The following is a 19,756-nucleotide window of genomic DNA, read 5'->3' as shown; positions in this document are numbered from 1 at the left end:
TTATCTTGAAGCTTTTATTGGATAACTATCAGAATTAAGAATGTAAAATTCACAAGTGTGTGGCATTTTCCCCCTTTTCTGTCTAAATTGGACTGTAGACTATTTCCGTCTGCAAAAATGATTGCATGGGTTTTATTCAAAAAGTTTGAAGAGAAAAACTGCTTCTGAGCATTGCTGAACGAGTGAGTGATCTCCGGCGGGCTCGGCCTCAGTGGGATGGGTCCAGCACCGACAACGGGTCCCACCTGCTCCCGTTTTCCTGCCGGCAGACACCTCCTCCCAGCGGGGGCCGAGCCCTCCGCGGGACCGCAGACCGAGCTCACGAGACGGGGCGTTGCGGTCGCTGCGGAACAGGGGAGTGTCGGTGTGTGTGTGTGTGTGTGTGTGTGTGTGTGTGTGTGTGTGTGTGTGTGTGTGTGTGTGTGTGTGTGTGTGTGTGTGTGTGTGTGTGTGTGTGAGTGTGTGAGTGTGTGTGTGTGTGTGTGTGTGTGTGTGTGTGTGTGTGTGTGTGTGTGTGTGTGTGTGTGTGTGTGTGTGTGTGTGTGTGTGTGTGTGTGTGAGTGTGTGTGTGTGGGAGAAAGAAAGCGAAAGAGAGAAAGTTGACGTGAGCGTGTGTTAGTGGGAGAGAAGAAGTCGCAGAGGAAAGCATCGAGCAGGTGAGCTCTCTCCGTGTCCCTCCCGGGTTTGCTGGTTCCCTCCAGACCACACCGGTGAAGTGATTGGAAAGTTTAGTACTTTAATATTCCCACAGGGGCTCCGACGGGCATTGTGCTCTCATAAGTGAATATTGACTTGATATGAAAGTGCTGGTTTGTCCGGCTGCTGTGATCTCCCTACCGACACTGAAATGGGACTTTTAACGAACCTCACTGCACTTTGTGCAGCTTTTATGCTAGGCTAATTAATCTTTGTTTCGTTAGCTGTTAGCTTGTTGTCATGTTTAAGTAGTGGACCACTTTTTATTTGTTTTAGCTTAATTAAAAGAAAGCGTTGGTCAGGAAACAGGTGAGCCCCTTGGAAAATAAATATAAACGATTAACTGCGACTCCCTGCTAGAGCACTAAAAACGGTGTTGCTCTTCTGAATAGTTCCTGTTTTCCACTGGATGAATATTTGTGTTTCTTGCTGGAAGTGAAGTGCTCATTATGTGGAGACACTCGTCAGGTTTGTCTGAGCTCAACCTGAGGTACTGAGGTAGAGGTGCGCTAAGAAAGGACAAGAGGCTTTTTGGACTGAATGAATGAGGCTTTTGAAAGGAAACATGTTGGATACAACGTTTCCTCAGACTGGTGATGTCTCCGTTACAAAGTAACGTTTGTTCTGTGTGACGTCAACACATCAAATCAGAGCCGAGGTGACGTCACAGCTCACACCAAGACAACTGGCAACTTTTACACCTTAAATAATTGATGACCACAGTGTGTGTGTGTGTGTGTGTGTGTGTGTGTGTGTGTGTGTGTGTGTGTGTGTGTGTGTGTGTGTGTGTGTGTGTGTGTGTGTGTGTGTGTGTGTGTATGTGTGTGTGTGTCTGTGTGTTTGTGTGTGTGTGTGTTTGTGTGTGCGCATGTGTGTGTGTGTGTGTGTGTGTGTGTGTGTGTGTGTGTGTGTGTGTGTGTTTGCCTGTGTGTGTGTGTGTGTGTGTGTGTGTGTGTGTGTGTGTGTGTGTGTGTGTGTGTGTGTGTGTGTGTGTGTGTGTGTTTGCCTGTGTGTGTGTGTGTGTGTGTGTGTGTGTGTGTGTGTGTGTGTGTGTGTGTGTGTGTGTGTGTGTGTGTGTGCGCATGTGTGTGTGTGTGTGTGTGTGTGTTTGCCTGTGTGTGTGTGTGTGTGTGTGTGTGTGTGTGTGTGTGTGTTGCCTGTGTGTGTGTGTGTGTTTGTGTGTGCGCGTGTGTGCCTGCCTTACTTATGTTGCGGAGATATAAACTCAAAATGTGGGGACTTGACTGCCTTTTGGGCCGTGTGAATCATTCAGTTTTTAGTCTAAGGTTCAATTAAGATACCGTTTAGGTAAGGCAAGTAAGGGTGTGTGTGTGTGTGGGTGTGTGTGTGTGTGTGCACTCCAGCAGGTCTCTCATGGCCGTGAGGCAGGTTTCTGACACTGTTGCACACATTCCTACCTGATTAAGCAGCCGTTCAGATTAAAGGACAGAAGAGTTCAGATTCTCCAAGTGTGTATTTTAACCGACTGAAGAGCGTGTTCTGTTAACGGTTGCTTTTTCAGTGACGAGGGAATCTAGAAAAGTGAATAACTTATTTTCTTATCGTTGTTATTCAGTGAGAAAAAAGTTGGAGAATTCTGGTCTTTTCCTTTCGAGATCACAAATGCCTCAAACATGTCACTGCCGTGTGTTCACCAGCCTGTCGGGGTGTTTGGACATGCGTGTATGGAGGTCCAGGTTCCCATAGCCTCTGCAGGCTTAGTGTAGGTTTAATCAGCTCAAGGACCTGGCCTCTCACCCTACCGAGAATATCTACTAACCTGAAGGGTTAAGAGCATCCACGAGTCGCTGCGACCCCCAGAGGGAGACCTGCCTCTGATTTGTGCTTCTTGGTTTCTTGAATGTGAAGTGTGAGTGACAAATGTGTTGTGTGTAATTGTAGTTTTCAGATTCTCAGACGTGTGTGTGTGTGTTTGATCCTCTGTGCCTGAATGAACAAGACATTTCTTGGTGCCATCGGCCGCCTCGTGCTGTCGCTACATCTTTGATATACGAGTCTGTGTTGAGGCTCCAGATTCTCATCATCGTGCTCGATAGAAATTAGCCGTCTTTGCAGCGCGCTGACAGAAGTAGCTGATAATTGCTATGCCTCCTTTTCATGTCTGCATGTTTGTTCCTGTGTTGAAGTTAATGTCTCCAAGGAGTTGTCACGCCAATTTAACTCAGAGTAATAACAAGTGATTACTATAATAATGACACAGGTACAACGTAGATTGGATTTCGTTTTTTGTTTGTTTAATTTTTTCATTATTAATCGTGAACTCTGAACACAAACACACACGGTAGCCTACGTGTCATTACAGTTGTAAACTTGTTTTAAGTGTCACAAAATCAGAATTTGATCCATTCGGCCGACCTCTAGTGGCACTCGCTGGTATTGCAGCTGAAGACACTTCTGGATCAGAACCATTTTACAGACCTGAAGCTACGAACTCTTTTATATCCAGTCTGTGGGTAACGCTCCATAATGAATGAGTTCACAGTCGTTCCATCCTCCTGGGCGTAGACCTCGGTACACCCTGAGTGCAAATAGTTTTTAAAGGGAGAACCATGTTTGTTTCAAACTCCAGCAGGGGTACGAGGCGCTGAACGCCTTTTCTGTGTTTTTTTTTCATGTCATGGAGAGTTAAAAAAAAAAAGTCAGCTTTGAATGAAAACATGGGACCGTGCTAGTTAAGAACACAAAACTGATGCTCAGAAAAAAAAAAAAAATCTCTACGATATTGAAGACAGTTGGTTTTGCTCTTTAAAAATATGCCCATGGGAACTATCATCTTGTGGATGAGTAGAAAGCCCTTTTATCCCTTAAGGATGTTTCCTGAAGAGAAGATTTCACGAGCGGTAGAAAGAACCAAACTTCTGAACCCAGGCTACATCCACACTGACGTGTTTAGTTTACGCAGGAGTAAATCTCATCAGCGTTAATGGGCTGCCGTGTTTACCACACAAAGGCTCAGCTCAGTTAAATCTCACATTAAAACACCTTATTTCCTTCTTTTAAAACATGTTTTGTCCGCATGCCTGCCTGAGTTGTGTTCGCTGTTATAACTGCAGAGTACAGACCAGCAAGATATAGAATCTGCTGTTAGTTGGCATGTGAGGTGTTTATGGGACATCTGTAAATTGTAGAATTTCAGTGTCTCTTTACTGCCGACAACAACATTTGAAAGCTCTTATGTTTTGTGTTGATAATTGCCTGTAAACCCTCTAAACTCAAACGCTTCAGAGATGGAGCTGCTCCAGAGAAACGCATGCGGTGATATCTTGTTTGGTTTTATGTGTGACAGCCGGTCTGATGAGCAGCAATCACTGACAATTACCCGTCAGGATATGAAACGGATCCCAGCCTCCTTCATGTCTCCTTTTCCTCTCCTGCACACATGTACACACTGAAGGGAAATTTTTTTTTGATTTTATTTTTGATTTTATACACTTTATTAATCCCCGAGGGGAAATTTCTTCACTACAGCAGGGGGGCTCTCAGGGGGGAGATGCTGCCGCAGGCTGCCACGACCGCGGCGCCAGGTAACCTGACCTGAGGTGCATGTTTTTGGATCACTAAGGGCATGAGCTGTATCACAGATGGATCACTAAGGGCATGAGCTGTATCACAGATTGTCTCATCAATAACAGGAAATTTAATTTCCTTACAAGCATTACTGAATTCTTGTGTCCTTTGTTCAAATCTTGGTGTCATTATCGAGCCTATTCAGCTCATTCATCAAGCGTTAGTCTTCATATTCTGTTCACTGAATTAAAATACTTAATAAAAAATAACTTTAGATCATGTTATTTATTGAATTTAGTGTCAGAAAACTTCCCTAAAGCATCTCTTATTGGTCAGAAATATCCGTCTACCCTAATGTTCTTCAAGTGATTTAATGTACGGAGCAGAATAATAAGTATCATGTTGTAAGTTAACGACAGAGTTAACAACCACACTGCTGAGACGTTTGTTATCTTTTTAAAATGGCCAGAAACTGATAAGCAGGAACCATATTTTGACTGCAGATCACACAATACTGTATGTTCAGGTCTGTTTAATGTGTAGAGCAAAGTTTTAGGCTTTGGTAAACAGATTGATTTAAAGTTTCAGTGTGCAACTTGGTGAAAGCTCATAACGGTGCACGTTGTCACACATTACAGAATGTGTTTAGCTTTTGAGTACTTAATTATTACGACAGACTGTTTATAAGTGTTCTTAGTTTCCAGGTCTGTAAAATGGTTCTGATCCAGAAGTGTCTTCAGCTGCAATACCAGCGAGTGCCACTAGAGGTCGGCTCCAAAAAGCCTCCGGCTCCATAGACTCCCATTCAACTTCTCTCATCAAATCCAAAGTGAATAAAATGTGTCCATCAGTTATCTCGGTGTTGTTAGCTAAAGTCACTCCTTCTTCTTAGTTTTCTGGAGGTCCATCTGAAAATAATCCCTCATTCATTAGAAAAGAAGATTCAAGAAGACCTGTTTTTGGGGGCGTGTCTGTTTGATTGACAGGCCTGTGGTGCAGTCAAGTTACAGCTATCGGTGGGCGGGACGTAGTATCGTCAGGTTTCCGATCAGATCGGTCAGATCCACCTCTGGCTCCTCCCCCAGCTCGTCCAAATATGGTCACTTCCTGCTCTAAACCGCTCCGAACTAACAAAGATGGTGACGGACAGAATCTGAACTGGAGGATTCATAACGTTCACAAACCAACGATGACATCACTGATGGATGATGACATCACTGATGGATGCTGCTTGATTATTACCTTACATTTGCATAATTGCCTGGTATCAGGTATATTTAAATCTAAACAGCAGACGTTTCATACAACATATAACTTTACTTCCATCTAGAATGAGGGTACTTCTTCGCTCTTATTTTTTGTCTTGTCTTGGTTCACATTATTACTGCTAGCAGCTCCCACTTCCCACCATTCACGTGTTGCGTAAGCTCGCCAAAGCGGAGAGATGTGTACGAAGTAAGAAGTCTTCAGATTTAGCTCTAATCAGTAACTGTGCTGGTTTCCCACAAGCTCTTCCTTTAATAATTACTAATACTGGCGTTGCTCCACTTTCCTTTCCTGCAGTGGTTTCCCTGGACGGCGGCCTCAGCTGCAGCCCTGCTGCTAATCTGTACTTCACTGGCCTACTACTCAGGATCTAATGCTGAGTCACGACCTCGGAGTCGGCCGTTCACCCTCTGATTCTCCGCCTTTCCAGTCCAAACACGTACGTGCTGTTTGGTGTTGGTTGGTGTGCGTCTGCTCTGAACTGAATCACCTCGCCGGCTGCAGTTCGGTCGTGCCCTCGCCTGAGCTTTTGTCAGCCTTGTGGGGCGTGTCCTGAGAGGTGCAGCTAACATCAGGCTCCATCTGATAACTACTGGTGGTGCGAACAGGAATGCACATGTGTGTTTGCATCCAGTATGTTCTGCATTATTTGACTTCTGAGTCCAAAGCTGTGGAAACCTGCCGTGGATCTCCCACTCAGAGATCTGACTCTCTCTCTGGAGTCCCGAGGTGGAAAACTACCTTTGATGTTAATCTTTCTTTTCATTGTGCAAAAGCAGCAGAAGTGAAGTCACCATCCAGGCAGTATTATGAGATTTCCTTTCGGCTCCACAGGCGAAGACCTGCTGATGTATGTAGTGGATTAAGAAGTCATTTGAAGGGAAATCATTTCCTTGCTGGCTAAACTGAATATTTAAAGATGTTGTGTTTGGTTGCTTCTTTTTCAAATCAAGCAGGTGTTTGATTTTCATTTGAAACATCAAGGCTTTGATTAAGTCAGGAAACATCAGAGGTTTGAGAGAAACCTCATTTCACCTGGTATTTACTTCCTGTAAAGATGTGACCCTCATATTCCTCTGAACACCGTCTGTGATGTCAGAAGCGTTTTGTCTGCCGGTTTTATCTTCCCTCCTCATTTGATCATGTTTCCTTCATGTCTGCTCTTTTTTCAGCCAAACGTTGTTAAACGGTTTCTTTTTTGTCCGTTTTGAAATGAAGCATCGACTCTAATGACGCATAGAGTTGACGCATCTTCTCCATGAAGTGAAGACAGTTGACAGCATCTGTAATGAGATTAATGGTGGTGGTGGTGGGTTGGTAACGGAAACTAGAATTGGTAATGTTCATGTCTCATTAGTTCAAGATCACAGATATGATTCCACAGAGGACAGTAATAAGTTGGGTCCACCATGATATCTGTGTTTGTACCAGAGAGGATCATAAATTGCCCAACTCGGTACTTTCAGCTCTCAACGCAGCTGAAATTGTTCAATCATCTCGAATCACACTTTGACAGAAAAATGCAGTGAGTTTAATTTGATGGTAGCTCTGAGTGCTTCTCCTCATTTCCTCAGGCTTGCTTACATACACAGTAATCAATAAGTTGTACGTGTTGTTTTCATGCTGCTTCTGTGTGTTCATGCTGAGAACTATTTGCTCAGATGTTTACTCCAAACCATTTCATTACAGCTGTGTCATTTTCACGTAATTTAATCTGGGGAGACACAATCGTTGCGGCTTTAAGGTGCGTTACGATGATTTATGACTGCTCCCGAGGATTTTTTTTCCATTGCAGTGCGAAATTGCATTCATGCATCAGAAGAATTGAATCAGTGTGAACACACATGATCCCTTTGGATTTACTAAATATTCATGTTTTATAAAATGCACAGAGAATAAAAGAGAAGCATATTTGCAAGTTTGCAAGAAAGACATTTCACTGTTGTCTGTTCAACAGCAGCTGAAATGAGAGAAGCTGCTCCACCTTAAAGGTCCTCCCTCCTGAACTGGGAGTGCTCAGGTTAGGCTCACGAATTGTCGCTAACTTCATGGCTAACCAAGCGACAGCCAACAGCAACGAAAGGAACCAGTTTTCTACAACGTGTTGATCAGTGCAGGGAAGGTTGAATTTCTCTGATATCCCTTCGAGGTCCCGCATGCGCCTGATTGCTCAGCGGTCGTTATGACTACCGAGTGCTGTGTTGCTGCTGTTGGTCGTTCTGTGTCAGCCTGACCGCTTTACTCAGGCCTCAGTGTGCTACCTGCTGGCTCATGCACACTCAAGGCGATACTGTGGCTAGAAGATATCTTGTATTGTGAGACTTGTGCATGTGCTGCACGGAGTTTCTTCTTCCTGTTGACTTTTTTGCTTGTTTCTTTATTCCTCTTTTTCTCAGCATTCTCTGTCCTGATCAGCGGTACTTAAACCCCTGGAGTTGCCTGACCCGGAGGTTGGTAGAACGTTTTAGAAAGGCTTGACTCATTTTTGTTTTACGATTCATATTTTATTGAACAATAAGATCAAACATCCAACATGGAGCAGAAAGAAAAGCGATATATTTCTATATATGAACGAGCAGCTGTGTAAACCGCAGAGAGACTCTGAATGCAGGAACATGTTATTGCACAAACACACTAAATACAACAAATTAACCAGAAATAAACCGCAAATAAAACTCAATACAAAAAATAAATTTAGAAGCAAGAACCAAACTAAAAACAACAACAGCAATAACAAACAAGCAAACAACAAGAAAAAACAAACCCCAAAAAAGCAGCAACAAAATAGAGAAAGGTTCATAAAGGTTTCCGATGCGCTAAGAACAAACACATATTCAGTTTCCTTCGTTGTATTTGAGTCAAAACATGTGAAGATGATCTGAGTGGGCCTCAACGATCAATAATAATAAAAACACTGAACACTTGTAAGTTTCATCGTTGGACGCAGCAGTGCTTATCGGGAAACTGGGAGTTAACCACATTATGCAAAAGTTAGTGTTCCACAATGTCACTTCTATTCATTTGTATTAGAACTATGATGATTCGTACCTATAAATGCTGCTGTAGCAAAAAAATTTCCCCTTGTGGGATTAATAAAGTAACTATCTATGTATCTATCTATCTATTCTGCCTGATCAACCGCCTCTCCATATCATACTGTATATCATATACATCATATACCTGAAAAACCCGAACGCATCATGCTGGGATGAGTGTGTGCAATAACTAGTGAAGTGACCAAATCTAAAGAGTATTGGATGAATGGAAAAGCTCAAATTAGTTGGCAAATGGTTCAAATAATATAGTTAAATGTTCACAATTTATAGCTGAAAGTATTTTATTTAAAAGAATGTAAATGAAAATGTACATTGAGCTGATGTGGCTGTAAACAGCACAAACAAGCTGCCTGCAGCCGGAAAGCAGATATCCTCCGTGACCTCCCAGAGAGACGGGATCCTCCTCCTGGCCTGGTTCTACACACCTCAATGTGTCTCGGGCTGCAGCGTGTTGGCAGGATGTTCACTAGTTCAGTCTGATGTGTACACACACACACACACACACACACACACACACACACACACACACACACACACACACACACACACACACACACACACACACACACACACACACACACACACACACACACAGAGAGCCAGGCTTATCGTGTCGTGGTGTTCAAGGACATGGGAACCCGGGTTTGTTTGGACTCTGGTGTCTTGAGATGGGTTGGCGTTGCCTGACCGCCATGCAGGAGATATAACGGTGGCACCGAGCGTTCTGCTGGTTGCTTCTTATCTTGTTGTTGTGATGTCTGTGGGGATTTGGGCCAAAGCCTTTTTGCTCAAGGTCTGTGTTTGGTTATCATCTCACTTAAATACATACGCAGACACAAAAATCCAAAAACATGCAGGATACTTGTAGTTTGATATTTCAAAAATGTGCAAAAAGTCAGATTTGCACCTTTACTAACAATCAAACACTGTATTAAAAGTCTAAAAATGTTTATACATATGCATGTGCCGCCAAAATAGACTTTTTCTCTTCGGGTTTGTGAGACATTTCCCTTTTGAATAATGTGTGACATTTATTCTCCAGACAGATCGTTTCTTCAGAAGTAAAGTATAAAGTACAAAAGTTCATGAATTAACTTCTAAATTCTCAAATCAGATGAAGAAACCTACTGAAGTCGTCTCACCTCCAACTTCACGTGCCTCGTCCGTGCTTATCTGTGACATGTATCCTTCTGCCTCTGTAGCAGAGGTCAAAGGTCACATCAGCACAGAGCTGTGAATGTGAATGTGAATGCTGCTTTGTTCTCGCCTGCAGTTTTTTAGCTATTTGGCCCAAATCACACACATGCATGCACATGACCCCCACATGCAGATATGTGACGTGCACCCCCCGCTCCTTCTCCTCTCATTCCCTCTGTCCGACCTCGTCGCAGCACCAGAGCAGCTTCAGGGTTTTAAATGGTATTAACCTCTGTGGCCTTGGCTCGATGTCTCATCTCAGTTTATTTGTCAAAACCTTGAAGATAAAAATAAATAATTAAACATCAAATCTGCATAATTTTAATCAATCTGTTCATGTAACTTTTACATCACATCATGAGCTGCTCCCGAACACAAGACTGAGTTTTCATTAGTCGTTTGGTTGCAAGATGGAAAAAAAACCCTTCAAAATACATCAGACTGGAGATAACAGACGGGATATAAAAGAGTTCGTAGCTTCAGGTCTGTAAAATGGTTCTGATCCAGAAGTGTCTTCAGCTGCAATACCAGCGAGTGCCACTAGAGGTCGGCTCCAAAAAGCCTCCGGCTCCATAGACTCCCATTCAACTTCTCTCATCAAATCCAAAGTGAATAAAATGTGTCCATCAGTTATCTCGGTGTTGTTAGCTAAAGTCACTCCTTCTTCTTAGTTTTCTGGAGGTCCATCTGAAAATAATCCCTCATTCATTAGAAAAGAAGATTCAAGACCTGTTTTGGGGGCGTGTCTGTTTGATTGACAGGCCTGTGGTGCAGTCAGGTTACAGCTATCGGTGGGCGGGACGTAGTATTGTCAGGTTTCCAATCAAGCTGGGGAGAAGTGTTTGTCCGCCTTGGGACTTAAACAATTATTGAATTCTCCAAAAATATCCATTTGGATATTTAAATGAACATTTTTAACGTGTGATGACGAGCCGACTGTTTGCTTGAACTAACGACTGTTAGTCGACCGGAAGAATCTTTTGTCAAAAGCAGCTCTTATTTTTGGAACAACAGACAGTCTACATTTACATCCAAAGATTAATATCACTATCTTATGTGTCTCCTGATGTGAATCTACAGCCCAATGAAACCTGGATAATCAGCAACATGTCTCAAACTAACAGACTTTGTGTTGAGTTGTTTGTGATAAAAACAATAGTAGAGAATAGTGATTTATGCTGCTTTGGATTTCTTCAACAGTCAGTGGGACCGTGAGGCTTTATGGTTTAGTGCAGACAGGAAGTTGAGGTTGTTCAAGGACGTTCAGGGTTGTTCTACCTCACTCCACCCTCCCTCCCTTCACCCTCCACCCTCCCTCCCTTCACCCTTCACTCTCCCTCCACTCTCCCTCCCTTCACCCTCCACTCACCCTCCACTCTCCCTTCACTCCACTCTCCCTTCACTCTCCCTCCCTCCACCCTCCCTTCACCCTCCCTTCACTCTCCCTCAACTCTCCCTCAACTCTCCCTCCACTTTCCCTCCACTCTCCCTCCACTCTCCCTCCACTCTCCCTCCACCCTCCCTCCACTCTCCCTCCACCCTCCCTCCACTCTCCCTCCACCCTCCCTCAACTCTCCCTCCACTCTCCCTCCACCCTCCCTCCACTCTCCCTCCACTCTCCCTCCACTCTCCCTTCACTCTCCCTCCACTCTCCCTCCACTCTCCCTCAACTCTCCCTCAACTCTCCCTCCACTCTCCCTCCACCCTCCCTCCACTCTCCCTCCACTCTCCCTCCACCCTCCCTCCACTCTCCCTCCACTCTCCCTCCACTCTCCCTCCACCCTCCCTCCACTCTCCCTCCACTCTCCCTCCACCCTCCCTCCACTCTCCCTCCCTCTCCCTCCACTCTCCCTCCACTCTCCCTCAACTCTCCCTCTCCCTCCACTCTCCCTCCACTCTCCCTCCACCCTCCCTCCACTCTCCCTCCACTCTCCCTCCACCCTCCCTCCACTCTCCCTCCACCCTCCCCTCCACTCTCCCTCCACCCTCCCTCCACCCTCCCTCCACTCTCCCTCAACTCTCCCTCCACTCTCCCTCCACCCTCCCTCCACTCTCCCTCCACTCTCCCTCCACCCTCCCTCCACTCTCCCTCCACTCTCCCTCCACCCTCCCTCCACTCTCCCTTCACTCTCCCTCCACCCTCCCTCCACTCTCCCTCCACTCTCCCTCAACTCTCCCTCAACTCTCCCTCCACTCTCCCTCCACCCTCCCTCCACTCTCCCTCCACCCTCCCTCCACTCTCCCTCAACTCTCCCTCCACTCTCCCTCCACCCTCCCTCCACTCTCCCTCCACTCTCCCTCCACTCTCCCTCCACTCTCCCTCCACTCTCCCTTCCCTCTCTCCCTCCACCCTCCCTCCACTCTCCCTCCACTCTCCCTCCACTCTCCCTCCACTCTCCCTCCACCCTCCCTCCACTCTCCCTCCACTCTCCCTCAGTGTCCAGAAGAAAGCGGCGGTGCATTCCAGCAGCCTGGAGACCGTTCCCCTCTTTCAGCCAGTGGCCCGCAGAGTGACAGAGGAATTAGAATAAGAATAGCTGCCCATTCACCCCAGTGCCCCAGTGCCGAGCCGGAGGGAGAAAAAGAGGGGAGCGCGGAGGGAAGAGGGGGGGTCCCCGCACGCACTCTGCGCTCTCATTGGTCGACCTGCGTTCCCTCTGTTTTTACATCACTGGTGCTTTCAAGTTTGTTTTACGCATTCTGGTGCATATACACGGCACACATGTGCATGCACGCGTAAATGTACACACTCACTGGGGTGTGGGACTAACACACACACACACACACACACACACACACACACACACACACACACACACACACACACACACACACACACACACACACACACACACACACACACACACACACACACACACACACACGTGCACCGCAGTACGGGAGTCTGCACGCTGTCAGGAGGAACCAGCCGCAGAGAGCCAGAGAGATCAGGTCTGACCACGCAGTCCGGAGGAGGAGGAGGAGATTCACAGGAGAGGTGGAGTGAGTACAACGCTGCTCTAAGATCTTCATTATTACTCCACTGCTGCACTGTTTTCTCAGCAACTTCCACTTCCCAGTGACTTTTTCTTCTACATTCCTGTGAAGGTTTTGGATTAACATGTGACCTTGTGCTGTCACCACCTCTGCAGGTCACTTGTGGCTAAACTGTGAACTCTGTTAACAATGTCGCTGTTAAAATTTAACAGTAGCTCGGTGGTTCAGCGGTGCAACATGTGGTTTTCCAGCTCCTTATGGCTCGTTTGCTTCTCACACAGTTCATTGAGACGTGTTCGTGATCATCTCGGTGGCTGCGAGCAGCCAGTGTAACATAGGAAGGTGGTTTTATTGTGATGTTCTTGTTGAAATCGTGAGCCAGTCGCCTCTCGAGCTCTTTACCTCTCCGCGATTGTCTGCAGATCCCTAACTCTCTGCACCACAGCTACGGTGGTAAAACAAAAAAGAGTTTGTAAACCCCCCTAACTTATGTCAACCACTCTGTGGTGAGCCCACGAGGGCCATGATGGATGGACAGATGACCCTCCACGTCGATCCAGATGGTCTTTGTTTCAGTTTCAGTTTGGGGTTTTTCAGCAGATCTCAACTGAAACGTGACTGAAAAGCTTCTGAATTTCTTTTACTGTTTTCCTTTATTTATCTTTTCTTTAAATCTTTTATCTCTGTGTCTCTTTAAATCAGCTGCACCTTCGTTTCTGTCTCCACATTTTGGCATTCTGCCTTTTTTTCTTCACTTGTGTGTCCTCTCTGTACTTCACTCTCTAGAAAATATAGATCTTTAAAAAAATCTGACAGCAGTTACAGATGAACAACATAACATAATGAGTTGGAAATATAAAAGCAAATTTACCTTCAGGTTAACTTGATTAATTAGTCTGTGTTTGAATAGCAACAAGCAAACTAAACAACACAAACATAAAAAGACAGTCAGCCTATTTATGTCTCACTTTGATCGCACAATAGTCTAATATAAAACAAATTGCGCAGCTATAATATTCTCCTTAACATCTGTTTAATTGTAACCCCTCCACTTGTTTTAAACTAAAAAAATGTTTAAATGATTTGTTTGTAGCATAAAAGCAGGAGAAATAAACACATTCATATACTTGTGATGCACTATCAAACAGGTAATATTACATCTGCAGTTTATTAGGACACGAGTTGACTTGAAGCTGCTGTGTTGTATTTGCATACGAATATAATAAAAGCTAACCTGTCATTGTTGCGGCTACAGCGAGCGACCTCATACATGTGTAAATCCAGTGAGGTGAGTGGGTCGGTGCTGTGTGGTCGCCCCCTCGGTGGTCGTGCGTTTGACAGCGAGAGTGTGTGTCCTCTTTATCGCCACGCTGAGTGTGAAAACGCCTCCCAGCAGAGACCTGCTTTAAGATGCAGACCTGGATTAGAGAGGAAGGTTAAGCTATTTAAGAAATTCTTTAAAATCGAAGACCTTTAAATTTGTCATTTGTACGGCGACAAAGCCGTCGTCCCTCCAACTCAAAGAGGTTTATTTAGGCTTTAAAAGAAGTCCCGACTCTGACACACTTCCTGAGGGAGAGTCGGTCTGTTCAGTTCCTCTGCTTCTCCTGGAACCACCTTTTTATTTCAGCTCATATTTGGTCAGTGTGTGTGTTCTTACACACACACACACACACACACACACACACACACACACACACACACACACACACACACACACACACACACACACACACACACACACACACACACACACACACACACACACACACACACACACACACACTGTGGCCTGTCCTATTCAGTAAGCAGATCTCTGTTTGTGGAACCAGAAAAGATGTTTTCTCAACACAATAAGAAAACGTTTCTTTTTGCTAGACAGAAGCAACATTTTGCAGTTTTTGTAATTTTTTTAAAGCTACTTTGTGTGAAGTTGTAACATTTCTACAACTCTTCAAATAATTTGACTGCAGCCAAACCAGACCGTCTTTCAGACCTTTACCATCTAAAGTTCACTGGTTAATGGACAGAATCACTTCAAGGTTTGTGGGACATTTTCTGTGTCCTGAGAAGCAGTAAAACAAACAATACCTGTGGTGTGACATAAACTCCGCCTCTTTTCTTCTTCTGGCGGTTATATAGGGGTATTTCACTCGACGAGGCCTCTTGAGATGTTTTATGGATTTCTTTGTCGCACTCTGAGATTATTTGTGTGTGTTACAGACACCCAGGCAGCCTGATGTCGGTGCGTCCGGGCGTCTTGATGCCCATCATGACTACACATCTGAGCCTCCTCATGCTGGGTGAGTAGAAATCATTGATCTCTATAAGCTGTGTCTGTTCTTGGGTTCAGTCGTAATGGAACAAAATCAGTGCACCTCGATTTGTGGTGGAAAAGCAAAGCAGACCGAGCACAACATCTCATGATAACAAATGTGCAGTTTTAGCAGAAATTTTAAATCAGGGGTATTAAAACTAATCTGCTAAATAATTGAACTTTCAAGAAATCCATCGTTTTAAATAACGAATTTAATTTATATTTACTTCAGTTTTGTTTATTAAAGTCAAAGTAAAGTCCCCTCAAGCAGTTAAACACAGACTGTTTATAAAAGCGTTCGTAGTTTCCAGTTCTGAAAAATGAGGCTGATCCAGAAGTGTCTTCAGCTGCAATACCAGCGAGTGCCACTAGAGGTCGGCTCCAAAAAGCCTCCGGCTCCATAGACTCCCATTCAACTTCTCTCATCAAATCCAAAGTGAATAAAATGTGTCCATCAGTTATCTCGGTGTTGTTAGCTAAAGTCACTCCTTCTTCTTAGTTTTCTGGAGGTCCATCTGAAAATAATCCCTCATTCATCAGAAAAGAAGATTCAAGAAGACCTGTTTTTGGGGGCGTGTCTGTTTGATTGACAGGCCTGTGGTGCAGTCAGGTTACAGCTATCGGTGGGCGGGACGTAGTATCATCAGGTTTCCAATCAGATCGGTCAGATCCACCTCTGGCTCCTCCCCCAGCTCGTCCAAATATGGTCACTTCCTGCTCCAAACCATTCCGAACTAACAAGATGGTGACGGACAGAATCTGAACTGGAGGATTCATAACGTTCACAAACCAATGATGACATCACAAGTTACATTTTCTCCCTTTCATATTCATCATCATGTGACATCCTTCTGATCTCAGCAGCTCCAGCTAGCAACAGGACAGATTCTTTTGTGATCATGTGACCTCCTCAATGAGCAGCAGCAGGTCAGCATGTGAAACCTGTTCATTAACACTGAGGTTTTCTCATCCTTCAGTGTGTCGTCCTTTTTTTTGCGTTTCCCAGATTCATATTCTGCATCTACATAGACATTAGACTTTTAATGCAGACTGATCTCAGGGTTGAGCTGCAGGTGTTTGTCGTGACTGTGAGGAACAGAAACTGAATGTTTCTTCAAGTTCATTTTTAGTCCACTTTAAATGAGGCGGTGGCTCATAACAACTCTTATTGTATACTTATAACAGCGCCACAATTTAGCATCACTCGTTGGGCGACATTGCAGCAGTGTGCATGTTTTAATCAATATAAAATATTGACTGGCTTTCAGACTCCGTGTGAATGGTGCAGGCTTTGAGTGAAACACCATGAAGAGCATTTGTGCCTTTAAGCATGAAGTAAAGACAAGAGGGTTTTTTAGCATCTGTTTCCATTTCACAGAATCCACTTCTATTTGTTATGAGGTGGAGTATAACAGGACCCAAATGCAGGCTCACAGACTCGGGTATCAGTTCAAAATACAGTCTTTATTCCAACAAACAAACAAACAAACAAACGGTGGCACCTACAGTGTCTATTTCCTTCCAAGTCGGGAGGGCAACTCAACCGACTGATCCGGGGAGACGCAGCCAGCAGAACAGCGGACAGGACCGCTGGAAAAACAGTCTCTATTCTCCGAGTCGGGAGGGCAACTCAACCGACTGATCACTCCGATAGGGAGCTCTGCAGCAGGAACAGGAACAGGAGGAACGAGAACGAGACGGACGGGGGACTGGCGGTCCTTGCGGTGATCACCAGGCACTCGCAGTGTCTAGCTGTTGCTAGTAGTAGTAATGCACCGACAACCAGAAGAGTGCCGGGGCAGGGTACACACACACACACACACACACACACACACACACACACACACACACACACACACACACACACACACACACACACACACACACACACACACACACACACACACACACACACACACACACACAGAGCGAACAGCGGAGGATTATGTCACTCAGGTTGAGGTTCGGGATTTTATCGAAGTTAAAAAGAAAATGTCGTTTTTATTTCAGCCACTCCACCTCGTCACGACTCAGAGGGATTACATGCGTTACAGCGGTGGTTAAAAGTTAAGAATTTTCTACATTTATGCATAAATATGACTTAAAACATCATCAGATTTTCATACATGTCCTAAAAGTCGATAAAGAGAACCCAATTAAACAAATATTTTACGGAGGAAAATGATCCAATCTTATCTGTGATTATGTGAAGCTCCATGATGAGCAGCTGATTAGACCTTTTAAGCACCACTGTATACGTTCCCTTCCTAACTCACCTGCTCACAGGTATGTAGGTCAGGTCCTGTGTTGATCATTAACTGCATTTATATGTGTATGTTGGACGCTGTCAGTTTCAATAATAGTGAGCTTGAGTTGGCTTTAGTTCTGCAGTACATGTTGGTTAATGAATGAATGAATGGATCAATTAAAGAATCAATAAATCAAAGTTATCTCGACCGGTTGAGGATTTCCTTAAATATCTTTTAGTGTGATGTAATCTGACTTCTGCACAAATTACCATATAACACATCACAGTCTTTTTCCTATGAAGTTAGTTTTATGTCTTTTTAATGCAAACAAAAGACAGTTTTGAGATCAAAAATTATATTTGTGGGTAAAAACATATAAACTGAGAATTCCCAGGAGAGGACTGCGTGTTGAGCTACATGGAGTTCAGATGACATTATACTTCTCTTTTCTATTGAACTGCTTTGAATGTGGCGGAGCGAGAATTTTTCTTTCTAATAGTTTTTATCATTTATATTTCATGTTGTCAGCGGTAGATAGAGAAGTTGTTATTAATGTGTGCTTATTATTTCCAAACCCCGACGCCCCGACGTATGGTCATATCTCTATTCAGCTACAAGTCAATCGGAACAATGGCAGAAGGTCAATAGTGTATATTTGTACAGCAAATCCAAAAACACCTGGGCCTGTTTCTTCCAAAGATTTTATGCCATCATGAATAAACCTCAAAATTTCCTCTGGAAGGTCTCACAACCAAAAACCATCAGGAAGTGTTTGTTGATGGTAGTTTAACATGAGTACGACATGACTTTATCACTGGTGATGTGGAAATTATACATAACACTAAATTTTAAACTTTAGCTTTAATCAGTCCTGTTTCTGCAGTTTGGTCAGTTGAAGGTGAGTTAAACTGTATTTATTACATTTAAAAAAAGACTGTCAACGCTCTCCAACCTGTTCACTGTGCTGCTTCTCACGTTTCACGTTTCAACATGCAACATAAACTTTACAACAGATGGACAACGATGAGCTTTTTTGGACATTTACTCCAATTTAAACCAACAAGTGAGAGTTGTAGTGTAAAGAAATGTAGTTGAAATCAATTACTTCAGTTGAAAGTATCCTAAAAAAAAAAGTGTCCAAGAGCTGCTCACGTTTAGTAACATTTATTCACACAGCTGAGCTCCACCCAAACCAGCTGGATAATCTTCTTTCATTTGAAGGTTAACAAATTGATAGTCAGCACACATTTTGTATCACGACAGCTTAAATTCAACAGCACGTACTGATTTTTTTCTGTATCCATTTCTTCATGTTTTTTGCGTTCTACAAAACTCCTAGATTTGTAGTAGGAATTAGTAATGCCAATCTGGTTTGAAAAGTGTCACATAAAGTGTTTTAATTTAAGATTTAACGAATAAAATCCAGTGTTTCCCTTCGATTGAGGTCCTTCTGTCCTCCTGAAAGAAACTCAGCGGAAGAACTAGTATGTGAAAACACCTTCCAGTGGACTGCTGCTACTCTTCCAACAGAAATGTTGTTTCTCATTCAGCATCGGTAGCCTGTGTGTGTGTGTGTGTGTGTGTGTGTGTGTGTGTGTGTGTGTGTGTGTGTGTGTGTGTGTGTGTGTGTGTGTGTGTGTGTGTGTGTGTGTGTGTGTGTGTGTGTGTGTGTGTGTGTGTTGTTGAACCACACAGCTGCCTTCACAGAGGAAGTGTGTGCTGACATCATTTTGGTCCACTCTCCTCACACCTGGAGGTTTTTCTTAATGAATATCATTTTCCTTTCTGTCCTTGCATTCCTGCCATAACAGTGTATAAAGAGGGAGATGCCTCAGGCTGTGTTTACCTGCGGCTCTTCCTGTGTGTGTGTGTGTGTGTGTGTGTGTGTGTGCGTGTGTTTCATTGCCACGTCCTACACTGTAATCACTCCCTAACAAAACCAGCTGGTGTCAGACAACATCTGTGCAAATGGTTCCACAGCCTGGCTTTGTTTTGGACATTCACTGAAGCTCTTTTTGAGTTTTTTTTTTTTTTATCAAAGATTCCCACCTCTCTCTCTCTCTCTCTCTCTCTCTCTCTCTCTCTCTCTCTCCCCCCCCCCCCCCCCCCCCCCCCCCCCCTCTCTCTCTCTCTCTCTCTCTCTCTCTCTCTCTCTCTCTCTCTCTCTCTCTCTCTCTCTCTCCCCCCCCCCCCCCCCCCCCCAGGTTCACCATTTTACCAGATATTGACCTGACGATACTACGTCCCGCCCACCGATAGCTGTAACCTGACTGCACCACAGGCCTGTCAATCAAACAGACACGCCCCCAAAAACAGGTCTTCTTGAATCTTCTTTTCTAATGAATGAGGGATTATTTTCAGATGGACCTCCAGAAAACTAAGAAGAAGGAGTGACTTTAGCTAACAACACCGAGATAACTGATGGACACATTTTATTCACTTTGGATTTG

General features: G+C 44.3%; 1 protein-coding gene across 3 annotated transcripts in view; it reads left to right on the top strand.

Annotated features, from left to right (window-relative positions):
- Nucleotides 1-302: 302 nt before the first annotated feature.
- Nucleotides 303-19,756, top strand: part of lamb2l (laminin, beta 2-like) — a 59,156-nt gene continuing 39,702 nt past the window's right edge. The window contains exons 1-2 of one of the 3 annotated variants that reach the window (XM_069708355.1): nucleotides 303-656; nucleotides 14,964-15,043. In XM_069708355.1, the coding sequence (XP_069564456.1) occupies nucleotides 14,980-15,043 (64 nt within the window). In that variant the 5' untranslated portion in view covers nucleotides 303-656; nucleotides 14,964-14,979. Of the gene's footprint in view, nucleotides 657-12,491; nucleotides 12,747-12,873; nucleotides 12,896-14,963; nucleotides 15,044-19,756 lie in introns of those variants that run through there. The other 2 variants (XM_069708354.1, XM_069708356.1) reach the window with 2 other exon arrangements.

Source organism: Brachyistius frenatus, unplaced genomic scaffold, assembly GCF_029030835.1.
Source record: "Brachyistius frenatus isolate BFR_SWC_R1_liver_20210118 unplaced genomic scaffold, ASM2903083v1 Contig_75, whole genome shotgun sequence".
Taxonomy (NCBI): Eukaryota; Metazoa; Chordata; class Actinopteri; family Embiotocidae; genus Brachyistius; species Brachyistius frenatus.
The sequence above is the reverse complement of the archived record's forward strand: the minus strand, read 5'-3'. Positions and strand labels throughout refer to the sequence as shown.